Here is a 19,196-nt window from a genome sequence, read left to right as displayed (position 1 = left end):
AAGTTCATTTTCAACATAGTGTCTTGTACATCTTATTGTTACAATGGGTCATCCTGAATCCTTATTTCAGCACTTTGTTATTTCCCTTCCCCTCCCCAAATTAGAAAAATGTATATGCAAGATGCAGGACACTGGAGTCAAATACAGTGACAACAGGGGTTTTACCATGGGGGAAGAACATACAAAGAAACAAAAAAAATCACATAGTACATTATAAGTACATTAAAAAGAACAGCAAGAAAGATAAAATTTCTTGTGTCCTCCTCCTCTTCCTGTTCCTCTTCTTCCATCTCTTCCTCTTCCTCCTCCTTCTCCTTCTCCAACTTCTCCTCTTCCAACTCTTCTTCTTCCTCTATCTCCTCTGCCTCCTCTTCTTGCTCCTCCTCCTGCTTCATTTTCTCTGTTCGCTGAGTTGGGTTTTACAATGTAAACTAGGCTTGCCTGAAACTTGCAGTTCTCTTGCAAGAGTCTCCCAGGTAGTGGGAGACTTACAGGTATTCCTTACCACACCTAGCTTTAAAGAACTATCTTTTCAATAAATAATACTTGGAAAATTCGATGTCTCTATGCAGAAAGATGAAATCTATTTCCCACCAGTTACCAAACAATAATAAATGGCTTAAATGCTTAGATGTAAGACTTGAAACTTGACAGTACTAAAAGAAAATATGGGAAAGGATTCAGGACTTTGGAATGGCGAAATATTCTTTTGAATTACACCTCAAAAGCACAGGAAACAAACAATAAGAATAGACATATGTTATTATGTCAAGTCAGAAGACTTTTGTACAGCAACGAATTATTCACCAGCAATGAAGAGGCAACCTACATAATGGAAAAATACTTGCAAACTATACATTTGACAAGGGATTAATATCCTGTGTAGGTATAAATAACCAGAGTATATAAGGAACCTCAAAAACTAAATATCAAAAAATATAATTGATTATAAATAAGCTAAAAATAAACATTTCTCAAAAGACCTGCAAATATCCAGTATTTATATAAAAATGCTCAACATAACTAAGCATTCAAAATCCTAATGAATAATCACCTACCTGTAGTAAGAATCCTATTGTCAAAAAACTAATGATAACAAGTGCTGGTAAGGAAATGGAGAAAAATAGGAGCGTTGCACTTTGTTGGTCAGAAAAATAATTTAATCACAACCATCATTTATAAGAGTACAAAGAGACTTCAAAAATGAAATAACTAAAGTTCCCACTTCTACTGAGTATCTATCCAAAGGAAATGAAATCAATATATGGAGAGATGTCTGCATTTCATTTATTATAGTAGTATTCACAGTCACAAACAAGTGGACATAACTTAAGTGTCCATCAACTACTGAATGGACAAAAAATATCTGCAGTGGGTATTATTTAATCATTAAAAAGGAATGAAATCTTGTCCTTACTACATGATGGAACTAGAGGTCATCATATTAAATGAAGTAAACAGGTAAGATAATTGTCCATTACCTTGTTCATATGTAGAATCAAAGAGTTGAATGTAGAGAATACAATGATGGTTACAAGAAGCTAGGGAATGTAGTGATGGAAGCCGATTGGGAAATAATAATAAATGCGTACAAAGTTACAGTTAGATATGAGCAAGAAGTTCTACAGTGCTATTGCATATTAAGGTGATTGTAGATGATACTATATTCCACAAAGCTGGCACAAATATTTTGAAATGTGAAATGATTCAAGTGTCAATGCTAAATCAGTAAGATTTAATTTCATATAAAATTTATATTTGCATTATATTCTAAACAATGTAAGATCGCAGCAATAGAAAGTAGGTCAGCACTTGCAAAGAGAAATATGGAAGAGAGTTTGAGCACTAAAGAGCATGTTTTTGGAGTGATAGAATGGTGTTGTACCCAAAATATGGAGGTAGTTATAATAATGTCTTAAAACCTATGGAAGGTGGCTCAGTGGTACAGCGCTTGCCTTGTATGCATGAGGCCCTGGGTTCGATTCCTCAGCACCACATAAGCAAAAAGAAAAAAGCCGGAAGTGGTGCTGTGGCTCAAGTGGTAGAGTGCTAGCCTTGAGCTGAAGAGCTGAGGGACAGCTCCCAGGCCCAGAGTTCAGGCCCCATGACCGGACCCCCCCCAAAAAAAAAAACACCTATGGAAGTATACTATGAACATTTGTTATATGAAAATTTAAAAATAATAATGGATTGATATTGATAATTCATTTATTCATGATTCAAGGTGCATTAATAGAAACAAACTGTAGCCATATAGGGCATTAATTTCCTTAGCAAAAGGAGCTAAGAAATTATTTCCTAGCAATACTCATGGGATTAATGAGATAATGTTTATGAAATGTTTTGAGCTCCTTAAAAGGAAGTTGCTATGCAAATTCAGTGTTGTTATCATTAGCCAGGCACTTTTTTTCTTTTGCTTATATGATGAAGTTTATGATCATCTTCATTTTAATGAATTGAAACAATAAAATGTGGTAGCCAAGATATAAAATGAAACCATGTGCTAATGAGGCTAAAAATTTGTAATTAGAATTTGAAACATCAGTCTGTCTAAAGATAATTAGCTCTAATGATTATTTCTCTATGTACACAATCTACAGTTTTATGAAGTTCAAGAGGAGCTTCTTCTGCAGTTTTCCTGCAGAGTGCACTTCAGGGCTGCATTTCCTCTGAGCCGTTCTTAGCTTATCCGTGTGTCTGAATGGAGCATGTATGAAGAACATACTCATGGTAAAACTAGAGTGCTTTCCAAAAAGAAAATGAAAGTGAGGTCAGCCTAACTTAGCCTCTGCTTGTGTTACTTTTTAAAGTCATTTGTAGCTAGGTGTGGGTGGTATGTACCTGTAATCTTAGCTACTCAGGAGGCTGATGTCCAGAGGATCAAAGTTGAAGGTCAATCCAGGTAGAAAAGTCCAAAAGACTCCATTCCCAAAGTAATCAGCAAAAGGTTGGTAGAGCACCTTTGTAACAAGCAAGCAGAACAAGCACAGGCCCTGAGTTCAAATCCTGGTGTCAGCAAAATACATACATACATACATATGAACAAAAAACCAGTTAAATCATTTTATATGCCTAAGTATAGCACAGAGAATATTTAAATTCTTTTTTAAGTTTTTTTTTGTAAAAATAGTGTACAGAGGAGTTACAGTTACATGAGCAAGGTAATGAGTACATTTCCTATCCAGCATTGTTACCCCCTCCTTTGTTTTTCCCCTACCATTCTTTCTCTCCCTCCTCAATTCTCCCCTCCCCCCAAGTTGTAAAGTTCGTTTTCAACATAATGTCTTATACATCTCATTATTATAATGGGTAAATTTATATCCTTATTTTAGCATTTTGTTATTGAACTCTGAGCAAAACTTTGATGATATATTTTCTTCTTTTATTAAATGTAAAATTATCATGGTCACAAACTACCAATACTTATTTTGGGAACAAGTGTGAGACCTTTCTGGATTTTTGAAGTCTTTAATAATCAAGCTCTACTAAACAATGTTAGTTTCTGTTTCTAGCTCCTTATTATTCTCTACTTCATTAAATTCTCCTTTCTTTTTGCCAGGTTTATTCTTTCTTTCATATCATCATTCAAGTCTTTCTCTTTCTCCTCTTCTACCTCAGTCTGGAGTGGGTGAAAACTCCTGCAAAGCATCTACTTTTTGGAGATTTTTGCATGTAGCTACAGGGACAGTATGACCAGGAATTTCCTTTAATAATCGTTGTTTCTTTAATAATCATTAGCTATTAGAAGCTAATGGTCAAGTTATTTAGTACAGCTGAAAAACGAGGAGGAGAAAATAAAAATAACTTACTTGAACTTCTTTGAGAACTGAGCATAGTGTTCACAACTTAAGCAAACGTCAACTTCACCTCTCAGAGCAGTCAAGTCTCAGAATACCATAAAAGAAAGACCGGAGAGTTAGAAGCACTTTCAGCAAACAGCATGAGATATAAAAATGGTTCCATTCACACACACACATACACACACATATGCACACACACACACACACACACATACACACAATCTGACTTTAATATTTTACCAGAAAGAAATGTGCAAAACTTTTCATGTTTCTCAGAAGAGTAGCTGGTAGTCTAGAATCACTTAAAAATAGCATTAACTCTCAAAGTACCTGAAGGTCCACAGAAAGGCAGCAGAATGCTGATTGCAATGGAGAACCAAAAGAAAAGAACATGTGTTTGAAATGCACAGCAGAGCTTATTGAGGGACTCTACTAACAAGATCAATTTTAGACATGTTGAATTTAAAATTAAAGTGAAGGTTCTAGACAAAAATAATGCTATAAATTCATGAAGAGGTATAACTGGCTAAAAATTGGGGGTTTCCAGAATGAGTTTAGTAGTGCAATAGTTGGTTTCATATAAATAAATCTTACTAGAGATAGTACTCGTATAGGATACAATACAGGTGTAGACTATCAACAAGTATGATATTTGTTGTTCTAATATAACTGCCAATAATTTGGCTAAGAAATTTCTTTTTACTTTTCTTTGTATGCATACTAGGGACTGAGCTCAGGACTTGGGTGCTGTCTGTTAGCTTTTTCACTCAGTGCTGGTGCTCTTCCACTTCTGTCACAAATCTACTTCTGGCTTATTGGTGGTTCAAAGAGAAGATAAGGATTTCATGGGCTTTTGTGCCTCAGCTGGTTTCATACTGCTCTTCTCAGATCACATCTCTTCTGTAGCTAGGATTACAAGTGTGAGCCACAGGTGCCCAGTGAAGTTTCTTAAAATTGTTTTATTAGCACAAATTAATGGTACTAAAGTTTTTCACTATTTGTCTACTTAACCAACTTAATTATATTCTTAAATATGTCATTGTTTTTCTATTCCTGAAAAAATTAAGGCTAAAACTTCAGAGGAGTCATCTAAGTCCACATAATGAGACAGGGATTTGGAGTGGACCCATGTCCATCAAGTTCAAATTCTGGTGCTCCATCAAAACAAGCAGCATATCAGAAAAGGAAACTCACAGGGAGTGTGGGCAATTAGCACAGCTGTCTTTTCCTTGATTGTAGACCAACACATAAAAAAGTGGTTGAAAAGATCTGTTCATGTTGGGGGGTATGCAAGTGTTTACAAATGTATTAGCTGAAATATGGTAGATTCAAGGGAAAACTCAAATAGAATAATTCCTGAGAAAGGCAAAGGCAAAGTCAAAGACCAACAACATAAGCACTGGGAAACAAATACTTGCAAGGGATGGAAGGTGCCAAGTAGAGAGTTAGATGAATGAAGAGGAGAATACAGTCAACAGTTCAATAAAAAATTAAGAAACGTAAGGGAATGAATGGGTTGGGAGGAATGCTGAGAATTTTGAAGGGGTGACATTGAAAGGGTGACACACTGCATTCATAAAATGCTTTGTTAAATGGCCACTTAATTTAAAAAATAAAACAATGACAAAAACAGCAACAATAAAGAAAATGTCTGTTGATATCATCTATTGGAGGTTTACTGAATGCCCGAAGCCAATTCTGTTGTAAGAGTTGTACATGCATTATTCTATCTTGTGTTTTACAATATCCACAAGGAAACATGAGGTACTACCATGGGTCAGAAATTTAGGGGTACTCAGAACTCAAGTTTTTGTCTGTGTCCACATGTGGGTTTTTAACTCTGACTCTCTAGTGAAGAAAACAATTTTGAATTTGAGGACACTGAGGACCTTGATTCTAACAAGACATTCACTAGTGATAAAAATGAGGTTAATAATAGTGAGGAGGAAGAGTGATGGAAGAGGTAATACTTGAATTAAAGCCTCTTTGTATAATTATGTAAAGATAATAAAAATTGAGGATATTATTTTATGAGATACAAACAATCAAAGTAGGTAGGAAAACAAGACAGAAATGTTTGCCAGAAGACTAAGCACAGTGTGAGTTGATTCATGTTTTTATTGCTTTGAGAAAGGTGGAACGATACACTTATTATAAATAAAAGTGTCATTTTTATTGAGTACAAATCAGAACAAGTTTAACTAGCAGTTATAATGGAAGCTGGAAGCATAAGGCAGATGGAAGCATCTGCCTTGACAGATACAAGAATCAAAAGAGGGGCTGGGAAGGTGGTTCAGTGGTAGAGCGCTTGCCTTGTATGCCTGAGGCCCTGGGTTCGATTCCTCAGCACCACATAAGCAAAAAGAAAAAAAGCTGGAAGTGGCACTGTGGCTCAAGTGGTAGGGCGCTAGCCTTGTGTTGAAGAGCTCAAGGACAGCACCCAGGCCCAGAGTTCAGGCCCCACAACCGGACCCCCCACCCCCAAAAAATCAAAAGAGTAAGTAGAGGGTTACTCAAATTATACATCAATAGTAACAATAAGCAGCCACATTCCTTTCTCTGAACCTTTAGGAAATACTGAGATAGAGCATGAAGAGAACTATCTCATTTAGCAGGACAATGGAGCAAAACTGCTCCCAACACTGAAAAAATATCTGTGAATTCATTTTTCCTGGTGTCAATTTTTATAAATAAAAAATTGGGGTGGGGGAGAATTGGTAGATTTTCTGCAAGCAGTGTGATGCTGTTAGTTGAGATTAGTTCTTAGGGCCTGAAGATTTCTAGGACACACACACCCACTCATATCTTATTATGGAGATAGAAAAATATTGGGTAAAGCAAGTCATATTGTTCAGACAGTCAGATAATAAAAGAAAGAAATAGATTAAGTGTAATTTTTAAATTATATGTTTATGTTCACAAAGAGAATTAATATGCTAACTCCTTGGTAATTTAGTAACTAATCATGGGAAAATTGAAGAAAGGGAAAAATTGGATATCTCAGAAATTTCTTCTATTCCCTATATTTTTATTTATGGCATAAGCTTAATTAATTAAATTTGATTGTCTGGGTTTTGAACTGAGGGCCTCATACTCATGAGATAAGCACCCTTACTATTAAGCCATACTACTAGCCCTTTGTGCTTTTATTTTTTAGAATCTCATGCTTTTTCCAAGACCCACCCATGCATTGTGATTTGTCTACCTATTACTCCCACACAGCTAGGAATACAGGCTTGTACCAAACTTTCAGCCCTGTTATGTATATTCTTAAAATGGGGTTAATATGTCTGGGGACACTCAAAATAGTGTCACATAAAGCATGCCAAATTACAGACAAAGGAGTCCCAATCAGGGAAGACAAAGAGAAAGGAAAGGAAAAGTATTATAAGGCATATTGGGCTATCTTTTCCTAACTTGGATAGAGAGTATTCATCCATACATCCAGGAGGCTCAAGAAATTAAAGAAGGCAATCACAGAAACTTCACATACCATAGTCAACCTGTTAAAGAAAAAGAAAATACTGAAAGCAGGAAGAGAAAAACTACTCATTATTTACAAGGGAATCACAAAATTTTTAAAAAGCTTATTTTTTTTCATCAGACACAACAGATGCCAAAAGGTAGTAAGATTCTATATCCATAAATACTAAGAAAAAAATCTATGAAAGAATTTATATTCAGAAAACTATCCTTCAAACAGGAAGGTGAATTAAAGACATTCCCAGATGTGAAACGATAGCAAAAATCTGCTACTCAAAGATCTTCCTTGATGAAGAAATACTAAAGGGAGTCAGCAGGGATAGGTAATTCCTTGAGTTCATATGAGGAACTAAAGAGGAAGGGATATAAAGGACCAAGGACATGCTTGGTAAGAATATACTCATTACCTTGCTCATGTGATTGTAACCCCTCTGTGCAGTATTTTCACAATAAAAAATTTATTAAAAAATAAAGGACCAAGTACTTTTCTCCTTAACTGACTTAAGGGATGATTGCACAAATTAATATTTGTGAAACAGTACTGTTATTTTATATATAAAGCTATACTATGGAAGGCAATCATATCACAAGAAGGGTGAAAGGAAGGCTACTTCAGAGGAGCAAGCTTTTTTTAAGTAGACAGTGATAAGTGATTAACCTCAAGAAAAAACAAGCTAAAACAAGTAGCAAAAAATCCATAGTGGAATTAAAATGTTACACTTAAAATGTGTCTCCAGCACTATAAGGCAGTTAAAGAGAAGAGGAGCAAAAACTACCAGACATGGGCCCATCAAGTAGTAGAAGAGTGTAAGGAGTTCAGACTAAGAGAGAGCAATGAAAAGCAGAATGTTCCAGGCAATGTGAAAGCCTCAGCTTCTTGCCTTTGGGAAAATAAGATGGCTATTTTAAAAAATTCCTTGCTATTGTAAAGGTGATGTACAGATGGGTTACAATTACATAAGTAAGATGAGTACATTTCTTTTGAACAACATCAACCCTTCCCTTGCTCTCTCCCAGGTCCTCCCTTCCCATCTCCACGCACAAGTAATATAGTCCATTTTTGACAGTGTTTAGTGAGTGTCACTGCTGCAATTGTTCACTTTTTGTCCCACCATTTCTGTCCCTCTACTTATCCTCCAAACAAACAGAAATGAAAAAAAGCAACAAACAGAAAACACCTCTTATTTTCATTTCCTGGAGTTCAGTTTGGTAAATATTATTTTATATGGTCAGAGGCCATAGCTATTACACCTATGTAAGCCTCTCCTAAAGCTATTCTCCTCTGGTCTCACTCTGGATGAATGTATAATTTATCATGTCCCAGTATTTTTTTTCTTTTACCATTCAGTGTGTTTATCTTGTAAATTTGTAAGCACATTTTAGTTGCCACAAATGAGGGAAACCATTTAACCTGTTTCTTTGGGTCTTGCTTACTTCACTTAATATAAAATACATGCACAGCTCAAAAAATTAACCCTCCCCCCAAAACAAACCTGTGAAAGAAACAACAACCCAATTAATAAATGGGCTAAAGAGTTAAAGAGAGACATCTCAGAAGAAGTTAGAATGGCCACTAGACACATAAAGAAATGTTCAAGCCGGGCGCCAGTGGCTCACGCCTGTAATCCTAGCTATGCAGGAGGCTTAGATCTGAGGATCGCGGTTCAAAGCCAGCCTGGGCAGGAAAGTCTGTGAGACTCTTACCTCCAATAAACCAGTAGAAAACTGGAAGTGGTGCTGTGGCTCAAGTGGTAGAGCACTTGCCTTGAGCTGAAGAGCTGAGGGACAGCACCCAAGCCCAGAGTTCAAGCCCCACAACCGACAAAGAAAGAAAGAAAGAAAGAAAGAAAGAAAGAAAGAAAGAAAGAAAGAAAGAAAGAAAGAAAGAAAGAAAGAAACGTTCAAAATCTCTGGCCATAAAAGAAATGCAAATCAAAACAACATTGAGACTTCACCTCACCCTAGTTAGAATGGACACTATCAAGAAAACTAACAATAACAAATGTGCTAGCAGGGATGTGACCAAAAGAGCATACTACTGCACTATTAGTAGGAATGTAAACTTGTTCAATCACTCAGGAAAGCGGTATGGAGTTTGCTCAAAAGACTAAACATAGAGCTTCCCTATAACCTGGCAGTTCCATTCCTGGGCATTTATCCAATAAAAACAAATGGTCACACTAAAGTTCCCAGCACAATCATATTCATTGCAGTATTGTTTACCATAGCCAAGATATGCAATCAACCCAGAGGCCCCTCAGTGGACAAATAGATCAAGAAAGAGTGATATATATATATATATATATATATATATGTATGTATAATGGAATTCTACACATCCATCAGAAAGAATGATCTGTACAGTTTGTAAGGAAATGGCAAGACTTGGAAAAATTATATTAAGCAAAATGGCTGGTTTTCCTTCATGGTGAAATGCAGTGTGTTTTCTGTTGGAGCAGTATTTAATGACAAGATAGTTCTCAACAAAGAGTATGCAGAATGTGATTACTTCATAGAGGAAGCAAAATTAATGACTGAATAAGGGATGATGACAAAAGAGAGCAACTGATTATCCTTATATAAATTGATGTAATTATTCAACACATTGCACACAATAACTCTTTCTTGAAATATCTCCACCAACATGGGTATTTTCTAAAATCAAATATAATTTCTTTCGCAGAGATAAGGGACATCATAAAATGCTTTTTAAATGAACATAATAAAAATACTTCCTCTAAGGAAGAAAATAGGGGTGGAAATAATTCTCTGAATACTGTCCTCCCCATCAGGCCAAAAATAAGACGCAGTGACAGTTTTCAGAATACACAGGGAGCAGCAATTGTGATGCTACGTTGAGGGAACCTATAATGTTATTGCTTAAGGAATATAGCCTCTCTGGCAATGATGGCCTTGTTGACAATGACAGATGGCACACCTTTTGTGAAATGGGCTTTGGTCACTTCTCTTTCTTTTGTCAAAATGATAGAAGATACTTTTTAAAAAAGCTCAGTATGTTTATTGTGTTACACCTAGACTCTGACTTGTCTATGTTGATTCCGTAATATATCACTGATATGAAAATCTGGACAATTTTATTCAAGATATTTAGCATAAAAAGTTAGTGTTTCTTCACTGAAATTGAGGACTTTGCAGCACCCTTGATATTCTGAGTGGAAGAAAATTCACATGACTTTTGGGGATTGCAATTTGTAGACATTGACAGATAATTTTTCTCTTTCAATCTGCAGGACAGGTTGTGTCAGTATCAATGCTGCCCAGAAATCCATTTGACATTGCTGTTCTGAGTAGAGCAGAAGAATCCTTCATACTTATTATAAACTTCTAACAAGGATGTTAAGGTGTCCCCCAAATACTGGAACATTTATCTTTATATAGCATTTCTTTCCAGTACCCACTAAATGCTTGGCATTATTTTATCTCTTGGATTCTCCAACACCACTCTATCTGATCCTGTCTGGGAACATTTCTGATCACTTCTTTCCTTATAAGATCACTTCAAATGCATGTATCTCATATTTGTGACCTACTTCTTAGGTACATTCATCACTTCCTGGGGATTGAAGTATTATCACTATATAAGTTATTAACTTCCAAATCTGTATCTTTAAACTTTGATTTTTCCAAATTCCAGGTTCACATCTAACTCCCTTCCAGACATCTTTAACTTGCTGTCCTAACCAAATTTTTTTATCCAAATATTTAAATGCAAACTCACCTTCTGGAAACATGATTTTTACTTCCATTAGTCATAAAACCAAAGACTATGGTAAATAGTGCTGCAATGAACATTGTTGTGCTGGTGGGTGCAGTGCAGCCTGATTTGTGGTTATTTGAAAAAAATGCCCAGGAGTGGAATTGTTGGGTCATAGGGAAGCTCTATGTTTAGTCTTTTGAGGAACCTCCATACTGTTTTCTTGAGTGGTTGAACAAGTTTACACTCCTACCAACAGTACAACAGTGTTCCCTTTTGCCACATCCCTGCCAGCATCTGCTATTGTTAGATTTTTTGATGTGAAATCAAATCAGATGAGTGGATCAAAAAAATGTGGTACATAGACACAATGGAATTCTATGCTTCCATGAGAAAGAATGACATTGCCCCATTCATAAGAAAGTGGAAAGATTTGGAAAAAAATTTTATTAAGTGAACTAAACTAGACCCAAAGAAACATAGGCTGCATGGTTTCCTTCATTTGTAATAACTAGAATGTATCTATAAATTTACAAATAAATCCAATGGATAGTAAAAGACAAATTATAACACTTGGGCATGATTAATTAAACAGCACTCTAAACATTAACATAGTAAGAACAAAAAAGGATATTCTTAGGAGAGGATGGCAAGGGCTCAATAGTTATGTGCATATGATCATATAAAATGGTGCTTATCAAAATGAACTCCAAGAAATAGAAATAAGAGATCTTATAAGGTACTGATTGTGATTCTTTTTTCCCACCTTTTGTCTTTCTTGTTTTAACAAGAAAAGGCCAAGGGATAGATTGAGAATGGTGGAAGGGGTGACTTTGATCAAGATAAATTGTGTTCATAAACTGCTTTGTTAAATGGCAACTCCTTTGTACAACTACTTGAAGATATCAAAATATTTGAAAATAAATGTACTCTTTACCTGACTTATGTACCTGTAACCCCTCTGTACAACTCCTTTACAATTAAAAAAAACTTTTATGGGAACCCAAAAGCCTAAGATTGATTCCAAACACTAATAAAGTCCCACTGATTCCACCTCTTCAACTATCTTCTTGTTTTACTACTGCTTTAGTTCAGCCACCAATATTCTTCCATTACTATGACAGGAATTAAGGGGGACTTGAAGGTCCTTTCAGCTGATCTCCGAGCTTCTGGCAGAGTGAACTAGTTGATGGCACTTACCCTTCAGGTTAAAAGTTTATGATTTCCCAAGACTCATAAAGCATACACTTGAAATCCCCAGCATAACTCAAAAGGTACTCTGGACCTAAAAATCTCATCCCATCTCTGTTGTTCGTATGTCTTATTTCCTAAGTTTGATTATCCTACTGTAAAAATCTATTTTTGTACTCTCAAGTTTCTCTTACATTGAAGCTGGTGCATACTGATTAGTTTCTCAAACCCTATTCAAACTTTACCTTCTTGCTTTTCTCTATTATTAACTGTTTTGTATATTTTTTCAAAGTATTAGACTTTTATATTTGTTTTCCTTGTAGACAGGAAATTCCTTTGACAAAGGCCACATCTGATTCACAGTCACACATCATAGAATTTAGCAGAGAGCTTTGTAAAATAGCAGTTCAGTAAATTTTTGTTATGTGAATAATTAACATCTGGGTCATTTAAAAATTTATAGTAACTTCTATTAGGCAATTTGCCCAATCACTAAGGACATTAGGATATTTTTATAACTTATGGGTTTTATTATCATGTATCTTATCCTATAATATTGTTAGGATCTCATTACAAATAAGAAGCTTTTAATTATATATAAGAGGAAGATATAAATTTAGAGTAAATCATTGTGTGTTTTATTAGGGATATAATTTATGTGTTTTCATCCACTTATGGTTCCTGAAATTGCTTAGTCTCTTGTCATATAAAACAGTAACACAGTAATATAGTAACAGTTATTGGTTGCTATACTCTGTTTGATTGGGTGACACATATATGCATAGTCACTTGGATATGAGGGTATGCACACACCTTGTCCCAAATTAAAAGTAGTAGATTGAGGAACTTTTAAAAAATCAGGTTTATTTCTTTCAAAGTCAGAAATAGTACTAAACCCAAGAATAACAATTATTCATTCCCCATCTCTTGAATTACTTTAAAATACTCTAGTTTTTAACACAAAATTTTCAGGTTTCTCTCAACAAATAATATTCTCTGGCTTATATTGGCTAAATCATGAAGCTAAATTAAGAAGGCAAAGGGCAATGTTTCCATGTATACCTCCAAGTTCCTGTTCGGCTTTGGTCATTTTCCCTTTGAAAGTCTTCATTTTGATTAGAAGCTAGATGTCATGAATAGCAGAAATTATCTGCTATACTATTTTGTGAGTGTATATGTGTGAATGAGTGAGAATGTGAGTATTGGAGCTGACTAAAGCCATTGGGTACTGACCCTTAACTTTTACACTCAAAACTGGTGCTCTAGAGCTTGAGCTATATAGACTTTCCCTTCTGGCTTTTTGGTGATTCACTGGAGATAGTCTCACAGACTTTCCTGCTAGAAGGCTTCAAATCATGATCCTCGGATTTCAGCCTCCTGAGTAGTTCGGGTTACAGTTATGACTCAGCAGTGCCTGGCTCCACTGCACTTTGAAGCTTACTTTTACTACACCCACGCAGATTACGTTAAATTCTAGACAGTATGACTTTTCTTTGGCTTTTCAGCATTGAATACTTCTGCACTGAATTGTCCAGAAAACAATAGTATGGGTGACAAATAAAAGAAACAAGAAATAATTAAATCAGAGGGTCACATATTTTGACAAGAATATTTATTTATTATTGAAAAATACACAAAAGGCCAAAGGTTTCTGAGCTGCTGTTTTCCCACAGTACAGCAGAGTATTTTAAGAAAGGAACATACTGTTTGTATATAGCAGTTTACATTTCTAAGGCATTTAGGCTTAAGAGCAATAGGCTCTGCGTTCCTAGGTGTGCTTACTTGAGTTACGGTATATTGAGGCACACCAGGCAGACAAAAGATTTTAACCCATACAGTAACACTTCCAGGTGATTGTATCTTTATATCCTTTCACCTCCAACTTTCTGTTTCCCCATGTGTTTTGAATTGTTCATAGAACACTGGTAATAATCGACTCTTCAAGAGTTTGCTTACATCAACATGAATAGGACATACCAAACACAACAACTGCATGGACAGGTTCTGTCTCTGACCCAAATGAGGCTCCAGTAAGAAAAACACTGATTTGCAAAAGGCACAGTGGAGACAGGTTTAATGCATTAAATATAACATGAATCATTCACAATAACAAGTTTAGTGTTTCAGGGAACTTTTGTTAATACAACACAGTTGGTCACACAAAATACAAATGCTTCTGTTGATTTGTCTTGGCAACTCAGAAACATCAACAGTGCTAACAGTTTAACAGCTTTGTTCTCATCTGACAGAAAATAATGGCAGTTCTGCAAGGCAAATGTTAAACCTGACCGTATGTATTTATTAATTCCACAGTGTTTTGACAGATTAGAAGGGATGGAACTCAGAGGATGCTGACACGCTGGCTGAGGGCTTTCATCTCTCCTTCTTCAGTCTCAGGACTGTCACTGTGGCTAGCACTTGGATCAATCAGGTGTGGGGGGTACTGTAGCCCCTGCTCTCCTGCATACTGCTGCCACCTCGAGTCATCACTCTCATGGGTGATGTAGCGTTCTCCCATTTTGCATTCCAGCTCTCGTAAATCTAACCAGGTCTGATAGTCCTGCAGAAACAGTCCAAAATATTACCCACAGAGATCACTACAACTCAACACACGGACTACTAGGTTGTCAGCTCCCACCACTGTGAGTTATCTTTTCTCTTCCAGTCTAATAGCGTGGCATTATTTGTCACATGTCCTCAAGAGACAGCATCAGTACTGAGGCCATCCTTAGTTTAACCTTTGAAAATACAAGCACTTATATGAAAAGGTGGCTAATAGCTGAAAAGGTGGCTAATCAATGCTCGTAGTCAAGCAACCAGGATGTTGACATTCTTTTGGAAATTCATGCCTACAAAATATTCCTTCAGGATTTCAGGGTATCATTTTTTCTAAACTTTCAGGTCAGGTCAACGTGAAAAATAACTAATATTTAAGAGAATACATGTCCACACTTTGCATTTACATCTATTTGTATCCATGCAGAATAACCCTCAGGATTTAAAAACAAATGAGCTTCTAAATGAGTACAGGGCATGACTAGATGGGCATCTGTTGGGACATTGATCAAGATCACAATACAGATGCTTGTGAAATCTGGTCGTCTGAGTTCTGTTATGATCCTTGGGATTAAAAAAGTAAAACTGCATATGTGTGTGTGTGTGTGTGTGTGTGTGTGTGTGCATGTGTCCCACATCTGTCTCTGTCAAATTTCCTGTTAGAACAAGAGAGGTTTAGAAATGTAAGACTGTTAGTAACTCCTAGGAGATTGCATGTGCTTTGGGAAATGCATTAATATTAGGATAAATACACTTTTGAAAATGTGACAGGAGATTTCTACAGTGGGAACTGAATTATTCTAAGTATTTGGAAACTCATACAATGGAGAAAAATAAGTGACTCATTTTACCTGTAACCAAGGGTGGCTCAAGGTCTTATCCACACTGTAGCGCTTTCTCATTTTTACTTGCAGCAAATTATTGATTAGGTCAATGGCTGAAAAGATTAATTATTGGGAAAAAATAAATGACAAATACAAAACAAGTGCATAATTCATTTACAGTTTCTACCACATTGGCAGTTTTAGAGTTAAACGCAGGGACGGTAGCAGTTATTCAGACTTGGAAAACGAGTTCTCAAGAATTCTAAAGCCTCGCTCCTCATTTAATTTTGGGTATTATAAAAATAAAGGTAGAAATAACTAAGCATTATTAGTAGTAGAATCTATGTGAGTTTGGTGTGAATTTTCATTGGTCTGATATTTAATATTACTTTATTTCAGATATTAAAAGTGCCTGAAGTTCATTAAATATATGTCATTTAATTATGTCTTATACTAAAGTCAAGTTAAACTAATATTCAAGATAAAACATTTATTATTTAATGCAAAATGCATTTAATTTCAATATACCTAATTGCTTTCCTAGTCTTGAATTAAATTACAACACTTGGATATGATATATGGAAAAATACGGTATAACATGGATATTTTAGGGTAACATAGTTAACTAAAGAAAATGAATGGTCCAAAGCAAAGCATTTTTGTCTTTACTTTGTATTATATCAACCTTCACTGACTTTTGTTGGGGAAGGAGTTTTCTCAAGAGGACTTAGAACTGCAGTCCATTCAGCTGGTATAATGCCCTACCTTTAGTTGGACAGCTATTCATGGGATGTAGGAAGAAAAAATCACTTTGTTTTTAGAGTTGTCTATAAAACATTCCAATTACCACAGCACCATGGGATGGAGTTCTTACCCTCCTCTAGAAATTATTTCTTCAGCCTACACCGTTCATAGTTCATTATTAAATCACTCTTACACTTTACTTATTCTTACATACTTTGATATTTGTTGCTTTTCTCATTTTCTTCTACAAAAGAACTAAGTAAAATGTGTCAACATGGTGAAATCACATACATTTCAGACATTTAATTCTCACTTTGACCCACCCTGACCATCAGATCTGAGGAATGAATTTAGCAATAAAAAACTGTAGACAAATAGGCAGATTTTGTTTGATTTTCTTTTGTGTGCCAGTACTATGGCTTGTATTCAGGGTTTAGGCATTAGGTTTTGTTTGCTCATGTCTGGCACTCTAACACTTGAACCACAGCTCCACTTCTGGCTTTTTAGGTGGTTGATTGGAGACATGAGCTTTCCTGATGAGCTGGTTTAGAACCATGATCCTCAGACTTCAGTTTACTGAGTAGCAAAGATTACAGGCATGAACTACTGGTGCTCAGCCATATTTTTTTAAAAAATGAGAATTAACTAACTTTCACAACCACAGAGAACTTTGACAGACACTACTGATTACTCCATTGTTTGGTTAGCCTCAACCTACATGGATCTGAAAATACAGACTATTGCCTGAAGCAGAGACACTAAGATTGTCACACTGACCCAGAATGATTCAGAATCTTCCTTGCTATCAGCCATGAGAAGTGACTTCTAGTGTGTTCTGTTAATCTAGAATTATACAGCTTTGGTACTAATATACAAGTTTTTGCCCCTACTGAAGAGTTGTAGGATCAAACATTAGAGAATTCTTTGGTTGAGGCAATCAATGCAGTGGCACACATGTGTGCCTCTACAATCTTGCTTCAGCTAGGATTCCTGAGAAAACACAATACTTAGTACAATTTCAAATTCCAAGCATGTGTTCTCAGAGAGCTTTTGAAAGTATAGTTCTCTCTGTGAGCTGTGTATTGGGCATATGCTTTAAAACAGCCATTCACATGATTTACTCACTGGTGAGTAAAGTGCACCTTCCATTCTGGCTGCTGGAGGATGAGGGGTGAAGAGAAAGCTTGCATACTACTGTAAGCACGCTGCAGCATTACACTACCCCAGACGCTGCAGGGAATAAATACACGTTATTAATTCACTAGTTCTGCTTTGAATTCTGTAATTAGGCAGGTAGGGGTACAGTAACTCCATAAAAGGTTTGGTTAGTGCCCAAATGGGCACCAGCAGTGAACTACACCGCCTAATGGGGTGGGAAATACTGCTAGAGGAGAAGGTAGAAGTGGCTGGAAAGAAATGGACTATGTGAAGAAGGAAAATGGTTCTTCTGAATGAAGCATAAATCCTAAGTCAAACTATGCCATGATATCCTTGAGAACAGAATACGCACAGCAAAGCAATGTTGTGCCTTCAAGAGAAAGCAGGTTAGGACATCAGAAGAGAACTAGAGGTGATATGTGTATGCATAAATGTGTGTATTAATACGGTCTGGAGCTCTTAAAACCACAAATCAGAAATAATTTAATATGAAATGTTAGAACTTGTAGTTGGATATTGGGACCTTGAGATTACTGAGAAAAAAGAGGTCCATTATTGTTACTGAAGAGTATACACTTACTTGTCACTGTTTCGAAAACTCTCAAAGCATCTTTATTAAGTCTCAGACAACTTAGCATGAAATGAACGCACCATTCAAATGCCTTTGACTAAATCTATTTTTGTAAAGAGATGTAATGTCTCCCTTCCTGTCCTCTCCTTTCCTTCACTCCCTTTCCTTTCCTTCATTTTCCCTTTCCTGTCACCCTTTTCTTTATCTCTTTCTCTCTCCTTCCCTTCCTGTTTTCAAGTTCTCTTTATCAGCCATGTCCAAACTGCTACAATACTCATACCGTAAAGAGTTCCTTCCTCACACGTATAAGCCAATCACTAACCTACCATTCACCAGATTTTACCTGAGTAATTACTGCTGGTAATTGATTAGGGAAATCAAAGGTTTATCATTATGAAGCACTGGCCCTGATGAGCTACCAATCTAATTACAAAGGCAAAAGGTAGAGTCTCTTGCCTTCCCCGCCTCCAGAGATCCTATGAGAGTGTAGTAAGTCTTCACCTTTAATTAATATTCTATTTACACTTAAAAAATTAGCCTCTTACAGCTTACCCTCACTAGTCCTATTTGTGTTGTAGATATAAAGAACTGACTCTTCTATGTGACACTCTTAAAGTCTTCAGTCCCAGTGTTTTCCCTTAACCTTATCTTAGTTCTTTCACTTGTCTTTCATTCAGTCCCCTGTACAGCCTTGGGATTGCATAAAGTTGCAGAGCTTCTGCATGGCAAAGGACATAGCTAGCAAGAGCAATAGAAAGCCCACGGCTTGGAAAAAGATCTTCACTAGCCATACAACCGACAAGGGTCTCATATGTAAAATATACTTGGAACTCAAAAAATTAAATCCCCCAACAACAAATCCTCAAAGAAACAACTGTCCGATAAAGAAGTGGGCTAATGACTTAAAGAGAAACTTCTCTGAAGAAGAAAGAAGGATGGTCAATAAACACATGAAGAAATGCTCAACCTCTCTAGCCATAAAAGAAATGCAAGTCAAAACAACATTGAGATACCACCTCACCCTAGTTACATTGGCTATAATCAAGAACAGATGTTGGAGGGGATGTGGACAGAAGGGAACCTTACTGCATTGTTGGTTGGAGTGTAAACTTGTTCAACCCCTTTGGAAAGTAGTATGGAGGTTCCTCAAAAGA

General features: G+C 36.2%; 1 protein-coding gene across 1 annotated transcript in view; it reads right to left on the bottom strand.

The window, feature by feature from the left end:
- Window positions 1-14,246: 14,246 nt before the first annotated feature.
- The window catches only part of Prkd1 (protein kinase D1), a 182,699-nt gene continuing 177,749 nt past the window's right edge, over window positions 14,247-19,196 (bottom strand). Inside the window, exons 18-19 of the mRNA XM_013033449.1 lie at window positions 15,597-15,682; window positions 14,247-14,749 (exon numbers count right to left, since the gene is read on the bottom strand). Of these exons, the coding sequence (XP_012888903.1) occupies window positions 14,531-14,749; window positions 15,597-15,682 (305 nt within the window). The 3' untranslated portion in view covers window positions 14,247-14,530. The remainder of the gene's footprint in view (window positions 14,750-15,596; window positions 15,683-19,196) is intronic.

The sequence above is a fragment of the Dipodomys ordii genome, unplaced genomic scaffold (genome assembly GCF_000151885.1).
Source record: "Dipodomys ordii isolate 6190 unplaced genomic scaffold, Dord_2.0 Scaffold168, whole genome shotgun sequence".
NCBI lineage: Eukaryota > Metazoa > Chordata > Mammalia > Rodentia > Heteromyidae > Dipodomys > Dipodomys ordii.
The sequence above is the reverse complement of the archived record's forward strand: the minus strand, read 5'-3'. Positions and strand labels throughout refer to the sequence as shown.